The 27954-nt window shown below is 38.1% G+C and overlaps 1 protein-coding gene across 4 annotated transcripts in view; it reads left to right on the top strand.

Annotated features, from left to right (window-relative positions):
* Positions 1-27954, top strand: part of KIAA0825 (KIAA0825 ortholog) — a 396110-nt gene that overhangs the window by 135037 nt on the left and 233119 nt on the right. For all 4 annotated transcript variants that reach the window (XM_045498038.1, XM_045498057.1, XM_045498048.1 and 1 more), the window contains 2 exons: positions 8787-8897; positions 23289-23428. In XM_045498038.1, coding sequence (XP_045353994.1) covers positions 8787-8897; positions 23289-23428 — 251 coding nt within the window. The remainder of the gene's footprint in view (positions 1-8786; positions 8898-23288; positions 23429-27954) is intronic.

Here is a 27954-nt window from a genome sequence, read left to right as displayed (position 1 = left end):
CACAGATAGCTACGTTGCCTTTAAGCATGAACAAAGTCTAGGTACTTTCCTCTTCAATATTTCTCAGTTCGTATAAATTTTCACAAATTGTATCCATTCAAGTTGATTTAAATGTTATGATTGTTTTTCTAGAATACCAGTGTAATCTTTGAAATATATTTTGCTTTATATTGACAAAGGAAATCTACAGGGTGATCTTCACCAAGTAGGAAAAAATTGTACGTGTGTTGCAAGGACCCTATTGACTTATTGAGCTTCTTTTCACAACCAGAGTATGCAATTGTCATATTATTAGTATTGAAGGAAAAAATATATCTCTAGCTCACATTTAAAAATTAAGCTGTGCTTTGAGGGATTGGTGAAAAGTAACAATCAGATGTTGATAGTACTGAATTTTTCATAAACTGTACCTGACATTTGTCACTACATGTGATATGCCTTTTTTTGAAGGTGACTGCCTTTTTTCCAAGTAGTTCTGACAGATAAACTGAATGTATTTTCCTTTCTGAGTTTAACGTAGGACCACTAAATCCCAGGGCAGGAATACATGATTTTAAAATCTTTTCAGGAAGAATGAAACCTGTTTGCAAAAATGTGTGTTCTCTTTTAACTCTCCTTTGTAGATTTCTGTTAGAATGTTATAAAAGGAGTACTTTAAGTTTGTCCTCCAGGGAAAGAGACGTGCCGAAACATGAAATATTCACCGTGTATTTTTCCAAAACGCCTATTGCTTGTAGATCTTTCATAAAGGCAGTTAAACTGCACATTCAGAAGCATACTCAGTGCACATTCATATACATACCCCAACATGGTTTTGTATGTTGCATTTTGCTTGCATAGAATGTTAATTTTAGTTTCTCTGTAGCAAATTAAAATTAAATTCATAGAATTTTAGGTAAATGCAGTTTGTTTTCAATTCAACAAATGTTGCTGCCTCTCTAGCCCCTGTGATTAAGCACAGGGATTAAGCACTAGGATTATAGCATTGAGCAAGATGAAGTATCTACCATCAAGTAAAGTCTAATAAAATTTTCCATGTTAAGATTGAATTTATTTACACACACATAGCCACTGTCCCCAGTGTTACAATATTTAATAACACAGAAGGATGATTTTCAGTACAAGTGCCAACCTAACAGGCAAAAACCGGAATCATCAGAAATTGGCCAGAATATTGACCACTACGACCAGAATAGCAGACCTACTATCTTGGGGTTCACTTGGTATCACCAATATGGCTTTGAAGAACTAAATCCCAAGGTATTTCAATGCTGTTTCTCTGGTTTCAAACCAACACTAGGTAATCATTTTGAGGTTATGGTCTTAGCCTTTTTATTTACTTATTTATTTTAAAGTATGTCACTGTCCCTCACAAAGCAGAGCATGTTAGACTAAAATTTCATTTTTCATATTGCTAGAGTGCCTGGCATGCTTCGAAAGCAAGTCGTTCCTCAAAACGTTAAGCATAGAGTATGCTTATGTAAAATGTTGAACATATGGTCATCTGACCCAGCAGTTTTACTCTTAGGTGTATATATGTAAACAAAGCAAAAATGTATGTCAGTACAAAGATTTGTACACAATGTTCATAGCAGGATTTTTCATAATAGCACAGAGTGAAAAGAACCCAAATGCCCATCAATTGGTGAATGGACAAACAAAATGTGGCCTATCCATACAGGGGAATATCATTCAGCCATAAAAAACTATGGGGTGCTGACAGGTGCTTCCTACCTCAGGGCTGAACTTCAAAAGCATTTGTGAAGTAAAAAAAGCCAGACCAAAGAGAGTACATATTGTAAGGTTTGTTTTACTAGAAATTTCCAAAATAAGCAATGAGAGACAGAAGGTAGATTAGTCAGTTGCCAGTGGCTGAAAGGAGGGGAGAATCGGTCATACCTCCTAATAGGTGTAGGATCTCTTTTGAGGCTAATGAAAATGTTATAAAATTAGATAGTGGTGAAGTTTGCACAACTCTGTGAATATAGTAGAAACCACTTTGCTGTAAACTCAAAATGAGTAAATTTTGTGGTATATGAATTAGACACCTTAATAAAGCTGTTAAAAAATAAGTACATACTGAATAGAAGTAAAAATTGAAATAATTAACATGTTAAAAAAAAGTGGCAGAATGCAAAAGGATTCAGAAAGGGAAGTTAGTTGTTTTAGCCATTTTGTTTAGATTAAATGACCCCCATAATCCCCTTCCTGTAAACATTGCTTTTGAATATACTTTCTATTTTTTTGTTTAAGCCTATATGTGATTCTAATCACAAACAGCCTTATATGTGATTCTAATAAGGTAATAAAGTAAAACACTGGTGAAGGGCTAGTCATGACCTTTGAAGAAGGCCTGTGCCCTGAATCTTTGACTAGCTGGTTCCTGCCCTGTCTTCTGGGATCCAGTCTTATTCTGCCTCACCACCATCTGTCCTGTTCTCCATCTGCCCTTTGGCTATATACCACTCAAGATTGCTTGTCACAGATGGCCCCTGAAATTCATCTTCGTTGCCACTGTTCATTCTTTTTTCTTTTTTCTGTTTTTAATGTTTTTATTTATTTTTAAGAAAGCATGAGTGGGGGAGGGATGGGGGAGGGGACAGAAGATCCGAAGCAGGCCCTGTGCTGAGAACAGCAAGGTGTTGTGGGGCTCAAACCCACAAACCATCAGGAGATCATGACCTTAGCCAAAGTCAGACCCTCAACCAACTGAGCCACCCAGGCGCCCCATTCTTTTCTTTTTTTTTTTTTTTTAACCGATGTCTGTTGTGTACCTACAGTCTGTCCAAGCATTGTGCCAGTCATTTTCCAAATTCAAATCATTATTGTCTAACCTCAAAGAGTTATTTTCATCATGAGAAACATAAGGCAGGGGGCAGGAGAAGTGTGGGGAGCCATTGTTTATCCTAAGTGTCTTACCTTAATTTCTCTCACTGAATGATATTCATGCAACTATTTATAGTCCCAGGGATAATGCTGGATTATGAAAGCAAAATAATGACTTAGAACTGTGTTTAAAATGGTGGCATAGATGGGGCACCTGTGTGGTGTGTCAGTCAGTTAAGTGTCCAACTCCTGATTTTGGCCTAGGTTATGGGATCAAACTCTGTGTCAGGCTCCATGCCGGGCATGGAGCATGCTTGGGATTCTCTCTCTCTCTCTCTCTCTCTCTCTCTCTCTCTCTCTCTCTCGGCCCCTTCCCCGTGGATGTGCATGCCTGCTCTTCCTCTATCTACATAAATAAATAAACATTTAAAAAATAGGGGCGCCTGGGTGGCGCAGTCGGTTAAGCGTCCGACTTCAGCCAGGTCACAATCTCGCGGTCCGTGAGTTCGAGCCCCGCGTCGGGCTCTGGGCTGATGGCTCAGAGCCTGGAGCCTGTTTCCGATTCTGTGTCTCCCTCTCTCTCTGCCCCTCCCCTGTTCATGCTCTGTCTCTCTCTGTCCCAAAAATAAATAAACGTTGAAAAAAAAAGTTTAAAAAAAAATAAAAAATAAATAAACATAAAAATAAATAAAATGGTGAAGTAGATTGAATTTGGCTCTCTCTACACGTTCATGGTTAATTGTGATTTTTGAGACATCAGAAAGGCTTGCATGTCTTCATTGTCTCGAATATTCCATTGCCATCTCTGTAGTTCGGTTTCAAACTAATTCTACTTCTTCTGAACTTGTGGTCTTCTCTTGGTACTTTAATTTCTTGAGCACCTCCGGTGGCTTAGGCACTATGGTAGACACAGACGTGAGGTGTCTGGCCTGGCCCCTCTACCCCTGTGAAACTTACATCCCTCTGCTGCCTCAATTCCATCCTGGAGATTTAATCCATTAGCATCATATTATGAGACAGAGTTCTCCTGGGAGGGCAGCCAAAAGCAGGGTGGCACAAGAGAAGCATAAAACCCAGCTAACTCTTTTTTGCTTATCAGTTGTTCTCACTTTTGATGTGCATTGGATTTCTTTCTTTCTAGCAGCAGCTGGCTGCATAAGCCCCCAAAAGTCATTCAGTTTTGTTAATGAAGAAAGGAAGGAAGGCAACATACTTGTACATCACAGACCCACAAGAGACTGAATCTGGGGCAGAGGGCCCAAGTGGCATGCTGTGAAGACTGCAGAGTCTGTCTGATGTTAGCGAGAGGGAAGGGGCAAAGGTCAGCTGATGCTGGAGGAAGGGCAAAGGCAAGGAATTTCCCCCAATTCACATTTTTCCCCCTAAGCAAAAACATCTTTACAGTCTGCTAATTTGGAAATGTGAGGAAATGTATTTTGCTTCAACCTATGGACAATTACTTATTTTTTAAAGAGTATTTAAATTTGCTGTATCAAAGTTCTTTTAAGTCTTGTGGAAAATATAACTCTGTGGCTCATATGATTGTGTTTTATTCTCCACTATGAATTATTTAGAGCATCCTCTCTTTTAAGTGTATACCAAAACATCATTAGAGGTTATCTAATAGCCAGCTCATCATTTCATTCCCCCATTGAGGCTTGTGGGCCAATTTTCACCCTGTTATACTCTCCAGAATAATGACACTAATTTGGGATCTTGCTGTGGAATTAAATGCTTATACAGATCCCACCCCCTCTGAGACCATAAACATCTGCCATAACATTTCTTATAGCCAAATAACCCTACTATTACCGGGATGACTGAGAAACCATGAGCGGAATAAAAGAGCTTAGGTACTGGCAGAAGTGTTCTGGGAAATACTGTATTGCCAGTGGTTTGTGGTCTGAGAAGTTTTCACACCATTCCAAATAACCATTCCATCATCCTTAGATTCTCCATAATTGTTTTCTAATCTCAAGGATGAAACTGTAATTAGGCAACCATTTAGACTCTGAGATAGCTGTAGACCTTCTTAAGAAGTGTTTACAACCGTTGTTTTCATGCTGATAATATGTTACATATGTTGGTCCTGTATTATGTACATACACTTTCTAGGTCCTTTATGTGCATTATCTCAATCATCACGCTGACCTCGTGAGGTGATTATTACTTCTTTTTTACTGTTTTACAAATGAGAAAACTGAAACTGAATAAATTGTCAAACCACACTGTGTGTCCAATAAAAAGCCCACCCAAAACACCAAAATACAAACTCAGTCTGTCTGGCTCCAGAGCTCCTGCATGTGCCCATGCACTGCCTCTAGATGATCTTCAGTGACCCTCCCCTTGGGTACAGAGCAGACAGCAAAAAAATAAATGTAAGAGGATCGGAGATAGACTTAAGTCCTAAGAAGAAACAAAGCAAAATAAGACCATAGACAGGGATGAGGTGGTGAGATAGAAAATTTCTTAGTCAGGGAAGACTTTTTATAAGGTTTTGAGGTAGAGCAGTCTAGAGAGCCAGCTGACCATGGCAGAGAGTACTTTCTAGGTAAGGTTTTCATTCTTGGAGAAATGAACTGCCCCCCCCCCCCCCAGACAATTAGACAGAATGGGCTTTATGCAAAGGGCTCAATCATGTAGGTGGTAAAATGGGCAGAGGTTACAATACCACAGCCTCCGATCCCTACTGGTCTCTCATCAAGCCCTTCATCTCTTGTCCCATCCTTTTCTTTCAGACTGCTTTCCTATGAGGTCTTCTTTCTTTCCAGAACGCTTGCTTCTTCTCCTCTCACGTTATGCCAGTACCAACCCTTCCTAGCTCCCTTGCTAGTGCATGTCCCTTCTCTCTTCCCTCACTTTCTTGGCCTCTCCATCCAGAATTTGGAACACTGCCCATGACATTCACTTAGCTGGCCTTTTGTACTTTCTGATAACTCCAGTCTTTGTCTTACATCTGGGTGGCTTTCTCTTCCATCCTCCTCCACTTTAGCAAACCCTCCACCTTGCCCTATCCCACTATTTGTTAGCAGATGACTTTGCCCCTATACTTTTCTGAGAAAACCTAGATCATCATGAATGTACTTTAACTTCTCATTTCCATTTTAATAATTATCTCTATCCTTACTCCCTCTAAATCCTTTGATCAATGTGTCTCTTTTCCCAACCAAAACAAATATTTTCACCTGAGCAATCGATCACATTTACCTCCTACTCCGTAGCTGTAGCCTTTTAAATACTCTTTCTGTCTTCTGACTCTTTCTCCAAAGACTCTTTTACATTTAAAAATATTCTTTTGGGGGCACCTGGGTGGCTCAGATAATTAAGCACCCAACTCTTGATCTCAGTTCAGGTCTTGATCTCAGGGTCATGAGTTCAAGCCCCTTGCTGGGCTCTGTGCTGAGTGTGAAGCCTACTTAAAAAAAAAAAAAAAATTCTTTCTTTATTTTTATGTTTCCTTTCTAAATGTAGTTTGCACTCATTGTCTGCACTTTCACACCTACCATTCGTTCAATGCACTACAACTGCCCTCATCATGCTAAACAAAAAACGTGGGCCAGGTCATCCATGCCTACCCAGTTGCCAGCTCAAATCTTTGTCCCTACGTTCAATTACCCTTTGTGCAGCTTTTATCACTACTGGCCATTTTTCTTCCCTTAGTTTACCTGACATCACTTTCTCCTGGCTCTTTGCCTGCATCTCTGATTATTCCTTCTTGGATTCATTTGAGTGCTTCTTTTTCTCACTTCATCCTTTAATTGTCAATGTGTTCCAGACCATCTCTTTTCCTTTTACACTTTCTTTTGGGTGAATTCAGCCATCCCCTTGGCTTTGCCATTATGCTAATGACTTCCACATCAATATCTTCCCCCTAGATATCTCTTGTATATGTTACATCAGCAAATCTAAGTTTCAAGTGGATGTCTCTCTTTGGATATACTTCAAATTCCTGCAGTTCCCTCAACATATCTGAAACTAAGTAAAATACCTTCGAGCCATCCCAGGTTTCTCTTTTTTTTTTTTTTTTTTTTTTAATTTTTTTTTTCAAAGTTTATTTATTTTTGGGACAGAGAGAGACAGAGCATGAACGGGGGAGGGGCAGAGAGAGAGGGAGACACAGAATCGGAAACAGGCTCCAGGCTCTGAGCCATCAGCCCAGAGCCCGACGCGGGGCTCGAACTCACGGACCGCGAGATCGTGACCTGGCTGAAGTCGGACGCTTAACCGACTGCGCCACCCAGGCGCCCCCATCCCAGGTTTCTCTTAACCCTTAGCCCTTCTCCTTCTACCTTCTCCCTGTGCCATCTCCAACCCCATGTCTTTAGGGAATGAATATTGTTGATTCTATTAATTTTATATTTTTTATGTTTGTCTCCTACTCCCTGTCTCCTCTGCCTCTTACTTTGGTTTAGGACATTGTTCTCTTCTGCCTGATCTTCCCTAGCCTTGATCTCTTTAGTCAACACTCCACACTATTGCACAAGTGATTTTTCGAAAATATAAGATAGCTGATATAACTCCCATGCTCTAAAGTCTTCAGTGATTCCTCACTGCTGGCACAAAGTCCATACTCCTTAGAAAAGCGTATCCTAGGATCCTGATCTAAGCTTCTGCTTGGTTCACACAGTGTAATGTAAGGTTTGGAAATATGACAGCCTCATTTTGAAGCCTATCTAGTAACTTTTGTTCTTTCTGAAATTTAGTAAAAAAAAAAAATTAGTAAGAAAAAAATGGCTTTCAAAGAAGAGATATATTATGGGCACCTGGGTGGCTCACTCAGTTAAGACTCCTAATCCTGATTTCAGCTCGGGTCATGATCTCAAAGTTCGTGGGTTCAACCCCCACACCAGGCTCTGCACTGACAGTATGGAACCTGCTTGGGATTCTCTGTCTCCCTCTCTCCCTCTGCCCTTCCTCTGCTCATTCTCTCTCTCTCTCTCTCTCTCTCTCTCTCAAAATAAATAAATAAATAAATATTCAAAGGAAAGATATATTAAAGTCTAAAAAATGTTGAAGTATATTTAATTAGAAGGTGTTCAATTTGGCAAGACAGACTGAGAAGAGTCATGTCAAATTTGGAAAGTGTGATATTATAAGAAGCAGGATATGGAATGAATAGGTAGGAAGGGTTTTCAGAATGGAATTCTGTTCTACATATTATTTAAAGACGCTGTTGTTCCTGTACTATATATAAAGAGAGTACCACTTCAAACAATTCCATTTCTAAAATATTCCCAGTTGTTATTCCTCACTCCATGTAGGCAAGTATAGTCTCCTGTTATGATAAAAATTTTATTAACCAAGCTATCTACTAAAGATTTTATGTAGCAAATTCTTTCTTATTACCTCAAGATTTATTGTTGAATTTGGGCCAACCAAGAAAAATGTTATAGTCACTTCTCCAAAGATAGTTGTAAACCAGATATTCTGGCCAAATTGTTCTAATTTTGAAATCATAGTCATATTTTTTACAGTTAAATTCTTCTTTATAAGCTCTCTATAGGCTCTTAGGAGCATACAGAATTAATTGTAAATTCTCATTAATTGTTTAGTATTTATAAATCACTTTAAAGAATAAAGAGAGAGATCTTTATGCTAAACATCTTACATAAATGAAGCAAATATGACAAAATATTGACATTTATTGGATCTAGGTTGAGGAGGGAGATAGAGATGGTATTTACTGTCCTATTCTTTATACATTTATGTTTGACAAATTTTATAATGAGAATTTTAATATAATGATGATATTGTCAGACCTTTCTAAGTATAAGGATTGCTATATGGTGGCCTGTGTGTTACCTATTAACAGATTCCAAGTGGATGAATGCATTGTCCATTCTAACACAATATCATTTTGTGTAAAATCATTAACTTTGACTAAGTGAGAATAAAAAGTTTTGATGGTCTTCATGGTAATGTTTTCTGTATATTATGAAATAATTATTTTATTTTCCCAGGACTTTTCAGCATGGCATGGATGACTCTGCTTCAAATTCCATGAAATCATTTTTTAAGCAACCATTACATTGGTTTTCTTGCATATCACATTTCTACCCTTCTTTACTCAGGTGAGAACCTCTAAATGCTTTACTATGTAAAATTCGGTGATTTCTTTAAAGTTTAGGAGAAACTTTTACTCATCGAGGTAAATGCATCTCACAAAAAGAACTTACAAAATCTTATACTATATAGGTAAGCAAAAAGTTTTACTTCTTTTTTTATTAGCTCAAGAATCCAGGATACAAACTACATAATCATTTACTAACATAGTTTTACTGATATAATGGCAAATTGTTAATTTTTGGAATTTAGTGGTTCTAATTGCTTAGCCATCTTACAATTTATCCTTTTTGATCTATGACTGGGGATTTGACAGTACTACAACTAATTATCAAAAAAAAAAAAAAAAAGGCAGCAAAACTGGATAATTCATGTAACTAACTCAGAGCCTTAGGTAAAAGTTGAGAGAGGAGAAACTTTAAAAATTATGAATAGGGTCTTTAACTTTTATTATTTAATTAACAGCATTTAAACATAAGAAAAATCATTTAAAGCATGAAATATACTTCCAGAATAATCTGATGACATTTGGTGGCATTATATAGAGTGTCAGTTTGATTCTTCACTGAATATATCATTGGAGAGGACCTTTGCTTGGTATCTGTGAATAAATATATCATGTATAGCTGAAGGAGATATTGTTAATCACCATACATTCTTGATGCACCTTGGAAATACACTATCCATGATTTCACTCTCTAAATTTACTGAGTGTATCTCACTCTTGAGGAACAAGAGTCATACCCAGAAATAAGGGTATGTAAACCTCCTACACAAAGTCTCCATAAATACAATAGATATACCCTGTTGACCTATTAAGTTGCTGTCTCCATATAGGTAATGGGGAATCCGAGGTCAGTGACACATAAGACTCTATATTCAAGTGTATTGTTGTTACTTCACTTACAAATAAAACATTTTCACCATCTCCGATTAACTCCTTATGATTGATTCCTAGAAATGGAATGCCCTCAATACCCTGTCATTTCAGTACCCAGCAGCTTGCATGTAAATAGACTCTTAGGTCATTGAAAAGCAAAGAGCTGACTCTTTAAAATTCATTATTGCACAAATAAGAAGTTGCTTTAATCTTTTAGTAGTACCACTTTCATCTTAATCTATAACCATTGATCTATAATCTATATGCTGTAGAGCCTACAGCCTATATATCCTATAGACCTAGGTCCTAGGTCTATAATCTATGCTCTCTAACCATCTCTAACTTTAGGCATTGCTCTATAAGACTTGCCCTTCAGGGTCGCTCAGCCTAGAAAGAGGCCTGGAAAGTCAGCATGGAAATGGGTTTATCTTTCAAACAGCTACTTCTTATGTTTAACTTCTTTCTTTCTTCTATACCTGCAGCAAGTATAAATGTAATAAGACTTTTCTTTCTGTCTGCTTCTGTGTAGTAATCAATCTCCACTATTATCCAACACAGACATTAGCACATGAGGGTCACTACTTAGTCACTACTCAGAAATGCAGTTTGGTACACGCTTTCTGGAGGACTTTTTAGTAAGCTGTGTCAAAAACCTTAAAAATATTTATTCCCCTTGGCCCAGAAATTTCTAGGAATCAATCATAAGGAATTAATCAGAGCTGCTGATGAAGCTATATATGTGAGGATATCTGCTGAAACATTATTTCTGAAAGACAAAAAATGGAAATGAATGTCCCACAATATAGAATGAGACAAGTCAATTATAGGATAGTCATATGATACACTACTATGGAGTCATTAAAAGGGTTGATATTGAAAAATATTAAAATGACAAATAATTATGATTTATAGTTAAAGGGAAGCTACAGTTAGTGATTATGACATCAAAACTGGCCCAGTTTTTCGAATGATAACTATATACCAGACATTCTAGGTGCTTCATGCACATTGTCTCTTTTAAATATCTCACCAGTCTGTGTGTATTCCTGGGCTTCCTTCATGAAGAGTACAGTGATGTGTAAGTAGCGACTTTCTGAAGACTTCAAAGCTGGGAGGCAGACGGTGAACCTAAGCTTCTCAACTAGAGAGCACATATTCAGAAAGATGTTAACAGGTGTGCATGAAACGTCTAAGATTGTCAGTTATTTACTATGTAAAGACTCTTTTCTATGGGGCTCTTACATACTAATCTATAGTGTTTATGTCCAGGGGAAGGATCTAGTGTGTGGCTTCCTCAAGCTTGCTGGATGTGAGGCCCATGTTTCCCAGGGGATGAACAGTTATTGGAAAGTGGGATACAATTGAAAGTGTTGAACTACGCCGTATTATTTACATATAGCATTAAAAAGTATGTATAGAGGGGTGCCTGAGTGACTTAGTCAGTTGAATGTCTGACTCTTGATTTTGGCTCAGGTCATGATCTCACAGTTCTTCAGTTCACTCCCTGCATCAGGCTCTGAGCTGACTACACGGAACCTGCTTGAGAGTCTCTCTCTCCCTCTCTCTCTGTTCCTACTCCCACGTACTCTCTCTCTTGCTCTCTCCATCTTTCTCTCTCAAAAACAAATAAACTAAATAAACAAAAAAAAAACTTTAAAAAAGCATGTATGTAAAAACAAATCTTGAAAGGATATATGCTAGGGAGCTTATAGTTTTTATCTTTATATGGTAGGATTGCAAGCAATTTTGATTTTTATATGTATCATTTTACCTATTTTCTGTATTTCATATAATGAAAACAATTTAATTTTACAGATCTTCCTGGACTAGTGATGGGGTTACATCCTGATGACCTCATCATAAGGTTGAAAATATTGTTAAGTCACAAATGCATTTAACGTGCCTAAACTACGAATCATCATAGCTCAGCCTCACCTACCTTAAACGTGGTGCGAACACTCACATTAGCCTACAATTGGACAAAATCATCTAACACAAGCCTATTTTATAACAGAGTGATGCATAACTCATGTAATATCTTGACTATTTACTGAAAGTGAAAAATGGAATGGCTGAACGGGTACAGAGTGGTTGTGAGGGTCTGGGTTGTTCACCCCGTGACCGCACGGCTGCCCGAGCTGCAGCTCTCTGTCACCACCCAGCTCCGTATGGTATAGCATATTGCTAGCCCGGGGAAAGATCTAAGTTCAAAACTTGATGTCCGGTTTCTACTCAAAGCCTATTGTTTTCACACCATCATAAAGCTAAAAAATCGTAAGTCGAACCATCGAAAGTCAGGACCGTCTTTATTTTTTTATTTATTTATTTTTTTTTCAACGTTTATTTATTTTTTGGGACAGAGAGAGACAGAGCATGAACGGGGGAGGGGCAGAGAGAGAGGGAGACACAGAATCGGAAACAGGCTCCAGGCCCTGAGCCATCAGCCCAGAGCCCGACACGGGGCTCGAACTCACGGACCGCGAGATCGTGACCTGGCTGAAGTCGGACGCTTAACCGACTGCGCCACCCAGGCGCCCCAGGACCGTCTTTATTAATATAAATTTTTTGTTTAACAAAAAGAAACCCATTTTTTATTGCTTTTTTGTTCACATGGCTTATCCTATAATCTCTATGCAGATGATTTCCAGCTTTGCGTCTCCAGCTCTAAGCACTTACCTTTACCCTCAACATTGTATGTCTGGCTGCTCGTATTTCTCAAATGACCCACTGTATTACTGGAGATCTACTATGATGTCCTCAACTGATCCTTCCTTCCAATCTTCCCTTGTCCTTTCTGCATGGTGTCTTTTGTATTAGGAGTGTCATCATTCTGAAACACATGCAGGGTAGAATCTTGATTATAGTTTCCATACTGAGCTGGTTCTTTGCCTGTTCCTCGTGTATTATCAGGTTCAGTTGATTTTTTCTTGACTGTTCTCTTAGAACCATCCTTTCTCTCCAACACATTACACCAACCTTAGTCCATCTGAATACTATTTAACATGTTTCAAGTACTGTTTTCATTATATCACTCTCCTGCTCAAAAATCTGTTGTAGCTTCTGCTTGGCCCACAGGGCTGGCTCATTTTCTGGAGCACCCAACAGCTTTCTCTACTCCAGTTGTTAGTCTCTCTTGTCTTTAAGACACAGTTACTCCATACTTTTCACTTTTATTATTTTTTATTCTCAGCTTCAGACCTTCATGTAGTTTCTTTTCTGTAATACCTTTATTCTCCTTTTTGCCTTTCTAAATTCTCCATACAAGGTACAGGATGATCTCTCCTACCATGAAGGCAATACTTCCTGATAATTATTCTCTAACAGATCCACAGAATATGCCCAGAAAGACAGGATCCATGTGACCTGAGATCTAACACTTTTAGAACAGTGGAATAGTCACAGGAACCCAGAGAAGCAACGAAAGTATTTCAAAATAACTCAACATATTGATTCATACTTGTGACACGTTGCAGTGTGAATTCCTAGACCACCATCATGTGACATTAAAAATCTCCACCTTTCATGGGGCACCTGGGTGGCATAGTTGGTCAAGCGTCCAACTTTGACTCAGATCACGATCTCATGGTTTGTGAGTTCGAACACCACGTCGGGCTCTGTGCTGATAGCTCTCCGAGCCTGGAGCCTGCTTCGTATTCTGTGTCTCCCTCTCTCTGCCCCTCCTCTGCTTGCGCTCTGTCTCTCAAAAATGAATAAATGTTAAAAAAAATTTTTTTTAATCTCCACCTTTCCATCCATTTCCCTCACATACACCTGCTGTTTCTGTATGTTTTTTCACCCCCAAATTATTCTTCAAAACTCCATTCCTCACTTTAGCAACTAAAATGAACTGTTCAGGGAAACACATGGGTTGGATGACGCTAAACTAAAAATATATTAGGCTTTTCTTTTTTAGAAAAGGTACGTCTGAGGGTAGAGGTGACTGACATATCTAATATTATGAAGGATCTTAGTAACTTATTCACCTATTTGCTTATTTATTTGCACATGTGCATTGTTTTAGAAAGGATTTAAGTTGGCCTTTAACAAGTATTAAATATATTAGGATAATGAATTAAAAGTAGGTAGGTGAGAAGGAAGAAGCAGAGCAAGGAGGAGGACATGAAATTAAGACTTAAAATAAGAGTTACAAATGCATACACAGTTGTATGGACCATAAATTTGTCTGTAGGATTACTAGCAAAAGCCCATGAAGTATATAAATTGATAAAAATAGAATGTTTCATGTTCTCCCAGAATCCCTGGAATAGAGTTTAGAAGAGTTTGCTTTAGGGAAAATAAATGTATTTTCAAAGCAGTAAGTGAAATGTACTGTATTCATTATCCCTAGCACTGGCATAGGCTAACAATGTGAGTTGATTTAGAAAGGGTAATCAGTTTCATACTAGATTAAACTGAGGCATGTGGAGAATATATTAATCTCAAGGTTAATACTATGACACCATACTGTGCTTTCATATAAATGTTCAAGGAAGAATACCATCTTAGTCAATTATGCCATTATATTATAATGCTTTTTATTATTTTCCAAACTTTCATCTTCTTGTGGTTCTTTAAATATTTCCTAATATTTTTCCAGTCTTCCTTACCTAAGTAGGTCATAACTGCACACTGAAACCAAGTAGCATAATCAGTGTGAGTAAACAGCCCATTCATTTTACACTGCTCATTTTCTTTTATGATGACAACATGATGTTTGGATTTGTGGCCAGTCCATTCTGAGCTGCCGATATTTCTTTCCACTCTGCTTTTGTTTCTATTATTTTTTTACACAGTTTAATCCTGTTTTATATTTATATACATTTTCCCTCCCTAAATATATTAACTTTTGGCTTCATTATATTATGTGCTTTGTGGGTCTTTCCTTTTATCCAGTTCACCAAGAGATGTTTATTCATTTGCTCGATAAATGCATTTAAAATGTTTTCTCCAGGTAAGGCACTGTGCTAGGTGTTAATGGTGAGGAAAGAGGTAGACAATCAAGTTGGAGACAAAGCCCCTTTCCTCAAATAACTACACATACCATTATCCACTTCTTCCATCTTGAGATGCTCTCCCAGTTCTTCCTGACATATTCTCCCAATCTTCTTCCTCCTTTTCTGTTGCTTTTTCTCTGTCTCCTTTGCCAGTTCATCTCCCTAGACCTGGCCATGAAATATCGAACGTCTTTAGTGTTCTGTTGCAGAACTTTTCCAGGTGAACTGAAACATGCCTGTGGCTTCCTGTACTCCTTGTGTGCCCTCAGATTCAAGTCTCTAATTTTTACCTCTCCTGGGACTACAGACCCGTATATCCGTGGGTGCCAACCATACCTGAATGCCTTCCTGAGGGTTGCACCTGGTGATCACAAAGACACCTCAAACTCAAAATGACCAAAATTGGACTTAGGATATTCTCCTCCAAACTGCTCCCCTTCTTTTATTCCCTGTTTAGGTGATGGTACCTCTATGCAGTTGTACAAGCCAGAGACATAGGAGACAACCTGAATGCCTCCCTCTTTCTCTCCTACTATATCCAGTCCATTGCTAAGTCTCATTTACTTTAACCCCTAGTATTTGCTGTCCATTGCCCACCTTTGCGTTAGTCCTATCATCTTTCTCCTCAGTAACTGCAGTGACCTCTTAGTTTTCTTCCTATATGTATGTTGACTCCTATGTCCAGTGTTTTCTGAACTGCAGCCAGAGATTCCTTAAATCCAAATCTATTTTCAAGACTAAATTTTTATCATTTCACATTCATGGCTTAAAAACTTTCCATGAATTCTTCTGTGTCCTTAAGTGTAAACAAAAACATTTAGCATCCTATAAGACTTACGTAGGTGTGGCTTACCCACCTCTGCAACCTCTTCTGATACCATACTATCCTGTGATTCTGCTCTGCAGATATTAGCCTTTTTACATTTCTTTGTTGTGCCACACTCCTTTCTGCCACAGGATCTTTGCACATGCTTTTCCCCTTTCCCTGAGATGGCTTTATTCTCTTTCACCTAGTTAATATCAACTTATCTTCATATCTCAGCTCCAGTGTGACCTCTGTATGGAAGCCTTTTATCAACCACAAAAACTGGTTCACTTCTCACTGCATCTTCTTTTTATTTTTAATGTTTATTTATTTTTGAGAGAGAGAGATACAGAATGTGAGTGGGGATGGGGCAGAGAGAGAGGGAGACACAGAATCCGAAGCAGGCTCCAGGCTCCAAGCGGTCAGCTCAGAGCCCAATGCAGGCCTCAAACCCACGAACTGCGAGATTATGACCTGAGCCAAAGTCGAACACTTAACCAACTGAGCCACCCAGGCGCCTCTCACTGCATTTTCTAAAAGCATCTTTTTTGCTTTTCCTTCATTGAGTTTTTATAGTTGTAATTTTATCTTTATTTGTATGGTCATTTAAACTATACATATATTCTTCACTAAATTCTGTAATACAGTGACTTTTTTTTTGCTTACTGTTGTGTATACATGGCCTAGCACGTAGAAATCAGCTAGCAAATAGTAGTTGAATGAATAAGTGAATGAAGGAACACATGAATCATTATAGTATTGTTTCAGATATTGCCAGGCTAAATGGTACATGGAGCTCTTTTCAAACATTTGATTTGAATGGTAAAGCGCAGGCACAGGAAGCATGGTCTTATTGAGGAGGTGGCTTCTAGTATCCTTAGGATAAAACATCTGGGGAGGAAGAAAAAAAGAGTTTTGGTCTCCCAGCTGCTTCTGACAGCCTGTTCCACAGGACTCAGGAAAAGAGCTTAGAGATCTTGTACTCTGATGAGGTGCCAAGCTTTGACTTGGAGCCAACAGTCAGAGAAGGAGAAATGAGAGCCTTTTAACACCAAAGCTCTTAAGTGGTTGTTCCAGAGTGTGAGCGAACAAGCACCTGGATCATTGAAAAGGTTTTTTAGAAAGTCGCGTGTCTGCGGATCCGTTATTAAAAGATGCTAAAATGTCCGATGAACTAGGTACTTGATATATGTAGATATTCATTCATATCTTCCCTTTTCTATTATGGTTTAAAGGTATTATACAAATAAGAATATATCGTTAGAGCCAGCAATGAGATAATAGAATGGGTTTTCACATGAGACAGACATGATTTATAGACTTTTATAGTTTTGTGATCTTGGAAAGTTATTTAACTTATATGAACTTCAGTTTCCTTGTATAGGAAATATTTATATTTTGGAGGAAAAGTTAAAACATACATAAAGTACAATTTTACCCATCTACTTGCAAACAGCTTGCAATACTTCTTCCATCTTGAAACATCTTCCTTCCTTGACTTCTGAGACACTCTCCTACGAGAGTCGTGAGGATTCATTAAGTGAGCTAACATGCCTCATCACATCAGTACTTACTAAACAGTCATTCGGTACTGCTGTGTTAGTAAAGAGCTGTATGTTTCAGAAAGTGGCAGATTTTATCAGTTACCCAAACATATTAAAATGAATCTTCATAAATGTGTAAAGTGAATAGAATATTGAACCACTTTCTTACTGAGCCTCAGTTATCTGAAACATGATGCCAAGGGAGACCTTTCTTGAACTCCTTGTAACAGGCATTTATTATCTGGTAGACAGGGACCAATAACAATTAAAGGTGCTAGAGAGCTAACTTCTGCTCCTCAAAATGGATGACTGAGTGAATCAGTAGTGTCCAGTGTCTCGTGACTCAGTCGCTAAATTAACACTTCAAGGGGAGTCCAAAAGTGATGGTTGATATGTATAAATATTAAAATTAGATTTTATATACTTTAAGAAGTAGCATACACTCACCTATGTAATATTAAAGTGTGGAGCTGGGCTATGAGTTCTGGATACTAATATCTTTGGGTGATTTGGGGGAAATGGGGTCATCCCAACTAAAAAGTTTAATTTTGCTAAAATCAGGACATAACACAGCTCCTCATAGTTTTAACACCTACCCTCTAATTTGTACACAGATAATGTGGATACAACCAACTGTAAAAAAATGAGACCCTTTAGAAGTGTCAATCTACCTTAGTGAACAGAATTATTAAAAAGCGAGGCAAATGCTGTATGTAAATGTGCAGGTGAACCTTGTATGATTTCTGTTTATTGAATCACCTTTAATTATAAAGATCATAGAGCCTTGACTTGGGTTTTTTTCCCTGAACTATTTTCCTCTGGTACTAAAGTTATTTTCCTAGAGAAAGAAGACAAAATTGCTTTAAATATTTGTATTTACTTATTTACCTAGGAAGATTGTAAAAGATCAGTTTTGGAAATCCAAGAATAGTACAGTAAGACAGGGCTTCTCTTCTGTTTTTGTTTTCTCACTTGAAGGCTTTTACTGTCCATTTCTCTTTAGTTGTGCCCTTGCCTTTGTTCTCTGAATCATGTAACTTATGGCCTCTGGTATAAATTTGGTCCAGCAATCCATGACAGGAACCATCTGGTTGAAATCAGCTCCTAGATACCTTGAATAACATGGCTCCAATTTGGGAATCAGCCTTGAGACCACAAACTTGATTTTGGGTCAAAAAGATGGTGTCTTCAATCAGGAGGTTGAATAGAGTCAAACACACTCAATGCTGGAAAATATAACTTACCCACCAAATATCAACCAGGTTGAATTGAGAGCAACATGGAGTACAGGAATGAACATGGGTCAGAAAGACCTGGGTTCAAAGTCCAGTAGCTATATTTATTAATTAAATGACCTTTGAGTAGTTTCTCAGTATTCCTGAAACAAAGATTAAGTGAGGTGAATTCAAAGTGTCTCTATGCATGTCTTATTTTAGATTTCCCTAAGAAGCAGACCCAGAGACAAAGATTCAAGTGAAGGTAGTTTATTTTCTAAGTGGAGGAAACCCTGGAAGGGGAGTGGGTAAGTGGGACGAAGAAAGAAAGACGGTAAATAAAGATTCGTGTAATCAAGCCAACTACCGAAGGAATAACCAGAACTTAAACCTTCTGGGGAAATTCTTGGAGCCATTGTGGAAGGCATATATCTCAGCATTATCCCACCAAGGGAGCAAGGATACTGAGGCATTTATATAGCAACTTCCATCAGTCATTGGTTGAAGGCTGCTCTGAGGCTGTTAATTCACTGGCACTTCCAACTTGTCTTGCTGGAAGGCAGAGAAATGCAGGCCAGGTCAAGTGAGTGGTAAGGGAATGTGGGGACATTAACAACACCTGCTTTGGTGTACCCCTTACATTACTGAAATCCACTCATGACCCATGTTAATTTCTCTGAGTCTTACCATTGATTCTTCAAGGTGATGCCTAGCTAAAGCAGCTTTAAAAAAATATTATTGCAGTAGCGTTAGTGGGACAAGCTAGAGTATCTCCTACTACAATTATTCCCGAGTCTGCAAATGATAATCATCATTACATCCTTCTGTGACTTATTCCAACTTCTCCTCACCCTCGACAATCACATCTGCTGAGCTATGTTGCTTGCCCAGTAGAGTCACTGAGACATTCATCCTTGAGGAGTTGAACCCCTGGCTACCATTCCTTTACCAGAATGTTGTTATTTCTGCATCCTGGTTATGATTATTAACATTCAGGAGGGCATTGAGAGCTGCCCTGGTGAATCCCTTGAATCACAGACATACTCCTCCCTGCTCCCCTTATGCAATAACAACTCCATTTCCTCAATAATTAGGGTTCATTACCCTTGCCAATATAATAACTCCTTTCTTTGCCTGCTAGACTGCTGGCATGAGAAGCCACAAATGACCAGATGGCAGCTGTAACATTAAGTTTATTGGGATTCTTGATGGTACCCTGGTAGAGGTGTGTGTACTCCAGCTCACCCCACCATGGAAACCAGAACCTCCACTCCTCCAGGACCTATGGGGAGTTGTGAGAATGGAAAACACAGATTCCCCAAGTGGATCATTAGGAGCACCAGTGAGGGGGGCCCCTTTTAATTTTACTCTTGACTCCCAGACTCATGTAGTTTATCTTTTAGGGACATAGTACCATATAATGGCTATTGGTTCAAAGTAAATATCAAATCCTGAAGGACAGTGCCCCAACATTGCTGGGTGTTATTCCCAAGATGTGAATTTTAGAGTCCATTCCAATGTTTTCCGAGTCTGACAGCATCTGCATGAAACATAAAGTAGGATCAGTGGATCCCATGGTCATGCAGTCTGAACCTGCTACAGAGCCTTCTCTTGTTCTGTGCCTCATGCACAACCATGGTTGGAAGTCAAGCCCGTACATACTGGCACAGCTAAGATTTTTTTTTTTTTTTAACTTTCTACTACAGTATGAGTTCATACTAAAAAAATTGCAGTAATTACAAGTGAACTACCTGATGAGCTTCCATAAAGTAAACACACCCAAATACAGCTTAGGTTTTGCATGAAGATTCTATAAAAATAACTTGTTAGTTTCATAACCAGTAATGATTGAACCCTATTATTATATTGCTTCTTACTACTAGGACTTGAAAAATTCTTTAGGCTAATTCATGCCCCAGAAATGTAGCACTTATTAGAGTATAAGCCTAAAAAAACCCAGCCATAAATTCATCTTGTCTCCCAGTATAAGTTTTATGAGTTCCAGTGGATTCATAAATTTTTGTTCTCTTTCTTTGTATTATACTGGAATTCAACATGTACATATTTGAAACAAAAATATAAAATATATATATGTATAAAATTTCCCTTTCTGTCATTTTTTGTGAGGCTAATCTCACATTCACAGCTCTACCAGCTCAAAGGATGAGGGAACATATGCTTCTCCATATGCCCAACACAGACTCCTCAATGCATTTATTACTCGGAGCTTAGTGATTGAGGAATGTTTGTAATATTTTATTTTTCCTCATAGTGAGTCATTCTACTGTACATTTCAAAATCTGTGATAAGTTGAAAGATCCAAGAATTGAGGTACATTTCAACACACAGTTTCCCATCTGGTAAATGAGGGGTTTTATTTATAACCAGGTATTCAGATGTAGTAGTATGAAATGACCTTCAAATTATTTTGTTTTATTGCACGTCTAAAGGGTTGAGCAAATACACTAACCCCCTCCAATCCACTCTCCACACTGTAGCCAAATCAGGAAACTCATGTACCTTAAATTCTTCAACCAGTCCCAGATCCCCACTTTGCCTAATAAGGCCCTCCATGATCTGGCTCCTATCTTCTTCAGCTTGTCTCTCAGCAATCCCCTCCTTTTCAATACTCCATCAAACTAAATCTTTCAGTTTATTAAAAGTATCCTTAACTCAGCATTCAACTCAAGTGAAATATATAGGTAGGACATGTTTAAAAATTAAGTCACTTTTAATATATAACTTACTACCAACTAGTTGCTTTTCATCTATTGAAGCCCAGGCAAGTTCCCATAAGTCAGCACCTGGGAGTTAGGATGGGAATAGGGACAGCCATTGTGAAGATTTGCTTTAGGGTTTCAGTCAAAGGACTCACCTAGTGTAATCCCTTGGTACTATGTTTGGAACTTCTGCAAGGGCCAGACCAGCCTGGGAGTACCCAAAGTAATTCAGAACTCTTCAACTGAAGGCCTTGATTCCCCTGGCCTGAGAGTTAAGTTTAACTCCCCGCTTCTCTCTTCAGCACCCACCTAGGACAGGAGTTTTCCTAGCTAAGTGACCCATCAATTACCCAAGGAATTTCTCTGTTTTAAGTTATGTTATCAGAGAATCTCACTTTGGGTGGGTCCAAAGTTCATGTAAGGCTGAAGGATTTTGCATCATAATGTTGTGAGATGCCACACAAGCCAACCCAAGCCAAACCAAGGGAAGGTGCTTTGAAATTTCATTTTATATCTTCAGATCCTCTCACTGCTCAAATCAGCCTTGTGACAAAGTATCTTCTTTTTTAAAAAGAGTTTGCCTACCCATCTGTGAGCGTATGAGTCAATCAGTTAACATTTACAGTGCCCTTAAATGAGCTTAGTTTACTGGCGGGAGCTTTGGGGTTATAAAACGAGCATCCTGACAAGGCCTGACTCTGAGTGGACAGATAAAGCTTTACTTGATGAAATAATAAAGTGCTAACATGTGTATAATTGCCATAAGTGCTTTAATTTAGAGTGATAGAAACTCCTATGAAGAGAAATTTTTAGTGAAGACTGAACAGAGAAAGTGATGTCTTTGCTGCAAATTGAAGGATGGGTGGGATTAAGGTAAGTAAAGGGTTGTGAGGATTTCATTGCATGGGTGGCAGCCAAGGTGGACCTGTAAGGGCACAAAGGCACAGACAGAAGAGAAATGATGTCAAGTAGGCCTGTCCCTACTGCCGGCGCTCCAGGAAGTACTGCCTACCACAGTGGTTCTCATACCCGAGAGGGCGTCATATTCCATTAAAACACAGATTTCTGGGACCCACCCCAGAATTTCTGATAGGATGAGGCCTGGGAATTTGCATTTCAAACAAGTTCTCAGGTGATGCTGCTGGTGCTGGTCCAGGGCCCAACCTTTGAAAACCACTGGCTTGAGTGAGCTGGTAACTGGGTGGTTCGCTACTCAGTAAATGTCATCCGGGAATTATGCGACAAATCATCTCTCTCAGCAATACCCTTTGTTCTGCTTCTTTCTGCTCCTAAGCATATGGTGCTCTCATTCACACCTTTCCATTTCAGTCACATCGTTCCTTCCCAATGCCACCCTATTCCCACAACCCTTATGGTCGCAACCAGATTGAGTTCGATCATTTCCTGCCTTTTCTGTTGTTGTGGTTGTAAGCTGATTTCGGATGTTGTGATCTTCAGCCAATCTAAACTTTGAGATCTTAAAAGGAAAAAGTGAATAATGTTATCAGTTTTCAGTTTCTACTTTTACTTCCTTATCTCCTGCCAATTCATTGGTAAATTAATGTAGTAATGTGGAGACCTGATTTTGATTTTCTATTCAACACTGATAATTACTTCCCAAGTAGAAGCCTATTTGCCTTGGATTTATTTCTCTTTGATGAAATGATTACCCAAGTAGGTAGCAGTGTGACTGTTACAGTGGCTCTGATAATTGCATGTTGATTTAAGTCTTTACTATTAAATAATTAGATTACAGTTGACCCTTGACAGAAGCTTTGAATTCCTTTAGTTTTATCAGCAATCACAGTACATAGCCAATTACAAGTAGTCAAAACCCACTGTAACTTGCTTTCCATGAATAATGAAAGGAGTTAATAGCACATAGTAGGCACTCATATATTTGGTGAATGAACAAATAAATGCAATTAAAATAAATGCATAAATAATTTCAATTTGCTCCATGAAACAAAAACAGACATAGTCTTGTGAAATATAGGCATGGTTATTTTGTATCAGTTTTAAATTTGGCAGGCTACCAAATGTTAATTTGCTTTTAGCTAGTTGAGATTAAATGTAATTCCTTCCCAGAGCAACCCTAAAGTAAGCAAGCATGAAAGCATTTTCAGAGTAATCTAGGAGGAATTGACATTTAAAGGAGTTAGCATTACATCTGTACTTTAAGGCTATTAATTTCATAGATAAATTAACTTCATTACTCTATCTTTATCTTACATTTCGAAAGGGCTCCATCATCTGGACGACTGACAGCCGAGGGTCAATTGAAACTGCTCTTATCCCAGCCAGGTTGTAATTGGAACCTGCTTCTGGAAACCCTACTGCATCAAGATGGTCTTTTACTGAGAATCTTGCTGAAGAGCTCAAGTGAGTATATGAGAATGTCCTCAAAAAACCCAGTCATTGCTCAAGTTGAATGAATTTTTTTCCCCTATTTGAACATGGGCAGAGGAATGTAAACCAACTGCCTCGTATCAACAGTCAGTGGGGTTAGCTGCAAACAAAATATTGAATCACTTTATAAACCTATTGAAAAGATTCTTTTTCAGTACCTCAAAATGTGGGAATATAATCTTTTTATGTGGTTCTAGTTTATCATAACTATAATTATATAGAAATATATTAATATCTGGAGTTTGAGATGCCCAAGAATATTATACAAACATAGTTAAATGTCAAAAAACAGAAGTCTCAACCAGATCTAAGAGAGAGGGAGAGAAAGGAAGACAGAGAAAGAGAGAAATTGCATTAGAACTACACTAGAAATTTCAGTGGATCATGAAGAGGGCTTATGTAATTTATAAACAAGCAAACTGTGGCTTACAGCCATATCCATTGGGACATAGAGAAGTCATTGTAAGAAAAGTATGAATGGAAATTGAAGAGTAATAGAAGACCATACTTCTCTTAATTAGATTTACTTTTTTCCCTGTAAGTGCTATTTTAGAAAATGGTAAGTGAAATTATGCCAATCTAATTATATTCCACTGCTCTCCTGCTATATCTTTGAAGAGTTTTCTAACCATTTTCGCATACCCCTATACGTTTCTCTCCTTCTATTCTATACCCCACATGAAGCCAGACTAACTTTATCAATCACTAGCTTCACTGTAGGTTTCATGCATCACATTCTTTTTTTTCTAGCTCTTCATCACCTGAAGTACCTAATTCCCATCCATCTGTCATTCAAATGTGACCCAAGAGTAGTTTTCTAACCTTTTGTCCCCCACTATTCACTTATACGCGTGCATGTGCCTGCACACATATGCACACTTATTTCAGCCCATTGTCCTCAAAGTTACATGCACCTGCTCCCTCCACACCTTGGCTCACCCATTTGTTTTTGACTTGAAAGACCCTCCATAGACAGCCCAGCCTCCACCAGTAGTATCCAAGGACCAGTTGATGTTCCAGACCTTTGAATGCTCTAGTTGACCCTGTTCTCTTCCTCCCCTGAACTTCACAGTGTTTGTTATCTTGGCAACTTATTTGCCCTTTAGTATATGCTGCCTTATGTTGTTATTATGTTTGTATATAAATAAGGCAGATGTCACCAGGCCCTATCAGCCTGTCGGTATATAAATGAGGCTTATAGTGTTCTCCTGTCCAGATGGCTCCAGTCATTTGTGGGAATTTTTAGTTCCTCAGATCTGCACACAACAAGTTCCCCATGTTCTCCTCTCCCACCCACCCTGATGATGGCTTCCCCAAAGCCACTTATTTAGGGGAAGTGCTTCACTGCTGCTCTCCTTGTGAGACTATTGCTCCTGCTCAGGTGCTCCTAAACTCATAAAATCTTGTGGTGCCAAAGGTCACCTCAAATCCTCATCTTGCTGTGTTCCAAACAGAAATTCATAGATTACCCCTCTCCCAAACCCTGAATCCCTGAATCTCACTTTATTCCCTTTGCCTCCAGATAGTACTGTTTGGGTCTCAAATCTCACAAAGTTGATCTGAAAGCAATTTCTTTAACTTCAGGCTCTAAAGCCACTCTCCTGAAGAGAACTGGTATTAGGGAAATACTTCCTTAAGTAGCCAACTTTTATTGTTGCTTATTAGGTTTTAGGTGCTGTGCCAAGCACTTCACATTTGATTCTTACAACCTAATAGAGTATATACTATTGTTTTCTTTATGTTAAAAGTAATGACATTAGAGTTTAAGATAATGTCATTTGCCTAGGGACACACACAGCTTATAAATGGTGGGTAAACCTGGATTCTGAACCCAGCCGGAGCTTTCTGTCCCCTGCCCTTCCAATATAAATACTCACACAAATCAAATCCTGGCGTGGGCTAGGGGAATCTGAAAGAACTTTAATCGGCCCACTCTCAGGCTGAATCAACTAAGACATTCTGATGCACATGTATTTAACAGGTCTTTCCAGTTAAGTAATTAGGCCGATCACAAGTTTTTATCTTCCTTTGCAAGTTACCACAATGCTTTATGGAAAAAGTCTAAAAAAAAAAAAAAAAAAAAAAAAAGAAAAGAAAAGAAAAAAAAAAAGGAAAAGTCTAGTGATTGTACAATCAATGATCAGTTAGAATATAAAATACAGAGCTTCCTTTAAACTTAATAATCGGGGCTTTCAGGCAAGATGACTGACTGGATACTATCCGACAGGGCTACAGAGTTACACTAATATAATCGTAGAAACTCACAAGCATGGTCCCAGAATACAATTGGTCTCTTATCGGTAGAGTTATGTAGAGCAGCCTGGAAAACCAATTGTGATCAAACCTTCTGACTATAATGATATAGCCACTAAGTATAGCAGTCATAGTTATGAATATCTAACCATGTTTTCTTCCAAATGAAAACGACATTTACTTGCCAAAAATATTATATCCACCTTCTGGTACATATAGTATTGTTAGGTGTTTGATCAGGGTTATATGGCTGTTCTGGTATTGTCTTGAATTTTATTGACTGCTGCAAATACTGTAAGAATGAAGTGACGGAATTTACTAATCAATTGATTGACTTACTTATTAAGTTCCCATGGAAGTCTTGTCACTTTAAGTTAGAAACAATATACTCAGGGAATCTTATTAACTAGACTAAGATGGAAATTATTATGTACATAAAAATAAATTTGTAATATTTTATGCAGAGCTTTTCTTTTCATTTGATTAGAAGTCTCAGAGTATTTCAGAACTCATTTGGTAATTTAGAAGTTTGATCATATTTTTAGAAAAGCAAAATTTTGGAATAAGATATGCTGAATTAGCTGTTTCAAGCAACATAACTGTCAGCTTTTTATGGGAGAGTTTTCCTTTATAAATAGGGTCTTTTTGGTCTAATTGATAAAACTTAACTCGTGTTAAATTGGCTCAGGAAGAAGAATCAAGAGATTTTGAGTACATATTTTCATTATACATATTTTAAAACAAAGTTCTTTCTCTAAGGAACAGTTATTAAATTCCGTTAGGTACAGATTTTTTGATACATAGTCGTGTATTATAAAGGCTAAAACACATGCCACTTATCTCTTTTATATCTGTAGCTTTTGGTTTTGCTCTATGAAAATGATTTATCAGAATTTGTATTTATTTATTTTTTTTTAAATCAGCAGATCATAGAGGTGCCTGGGTAGCTCAGTCAGGTAAGCCCTGACTCTTGATCTCAGCTCAGGTCTTGATCTCAGGATCATGAGTTTAAGCCCTACATTGGACTCCATGCTGGGTGTGAAGGCTACTTAAAAAAACAAACAAAACAAAACAAAACAAACAAAAAACATCAGCAGGTCATATACAGAAATGATTGTCTTATAGTATGAGATGCAACTTCACTGCTATTTTGGAAAATAGCAAAATTTAATAAAGGAATGGTAAAATTTTAACTTATAATATATGCTTCATGGGCTCCAAACTTCTAGGAAGTGAAATCATGTTTTTGCTATGGGTAATAATTCCTCCTGTATAAAAAAATGTAGTATTTTCAGGGAACGATTACGTTACTAAAACTTGATAAACATAAACTGATTTCACATGGGGATAGTTTATAACATTCTTAGGGTAACGTTCAGTTGGCATTAGAAGATAATGTTTGTTGGTTTTATTTTTAAGGTAGGACATCTTAAATTTGAGGGAAAAAACGCTCAGTTACAAATGTTTATAGAGGATTTTAAAGTTGTAAGACACTATTTTGGATTATTGACTTTAAAAACCTAGGGTGATTGTTTTGGTAATTACTTCACGAAGACCACATGGCCCAAACAGTTTCTTGAGGCAACAAAGGAACAAATATTTGTTAACAGGTGGCCTTTTCCTGTTGGTGACACTTGAATGAAGTGTGACTAACATTCTTTCCTTTGCCCATTGCCCCAAGAATGACTCGTAGTGAAACTTCTGAGTTTCTGGTGGTTTTCACTTGGAATATAACAACACGAAGCAAGCAAATACGTAATGTTTATCACGTTCCAGACATTGTTTCTAACTACTTTACATGTGTTCAGTGAACAAATCCTCCTAAACAACTCTCTGTGGTAGCGACAATTTTCATCTCCATTTTAAAGATGAAGAAACTGAGACACGAAGACATTAAGTCACATGTCCAAGTCACATGTGATTGGCCAAGCGGGATTTGATCCAGACAGCTGGCTTCCAGAGATTGTGCTTTCCCCCACCACACCCCTTGGCATCTACGCAGAACCGGAGTTTCCCAGATTGCAGGGCTGCACAACCTGGGTATACAGGAGCCTGTATACCGCACAGTGTGTACATTTCAGCCTTGTAACAAAGTGAAGATAATCACGAAACAGATCTGCACAAAACTCTTAGATAAAACGCTGCTACCACTACAAAGCGATGGTTGACTTAAAATGAACGAATCAATTCAAATTCTCTTATTTTACAGTTAATATCAGCCTGATTTTTTTTTTTTTTTTTTTTTT

The sequence above is a fragment of the Leopardus geoffroyi genome, chromosome A1 (assembly GCF_018350155.1).
Source record: "Leopardus geoffroyi isolate Oge1 chromosome A1, O.geoffroyi_Oge1_pat1.0, whole genome shotgun sequence".
Lineage (NCBI taxonomy): Eukaryota > Metazoa > Chordata > Mammalia > Carnivora > Felidae > Leopardus > Leopardus geoffroyi.
This window is presented reverse-complemented; position numbering and strand designations above follow the sequence as displayed.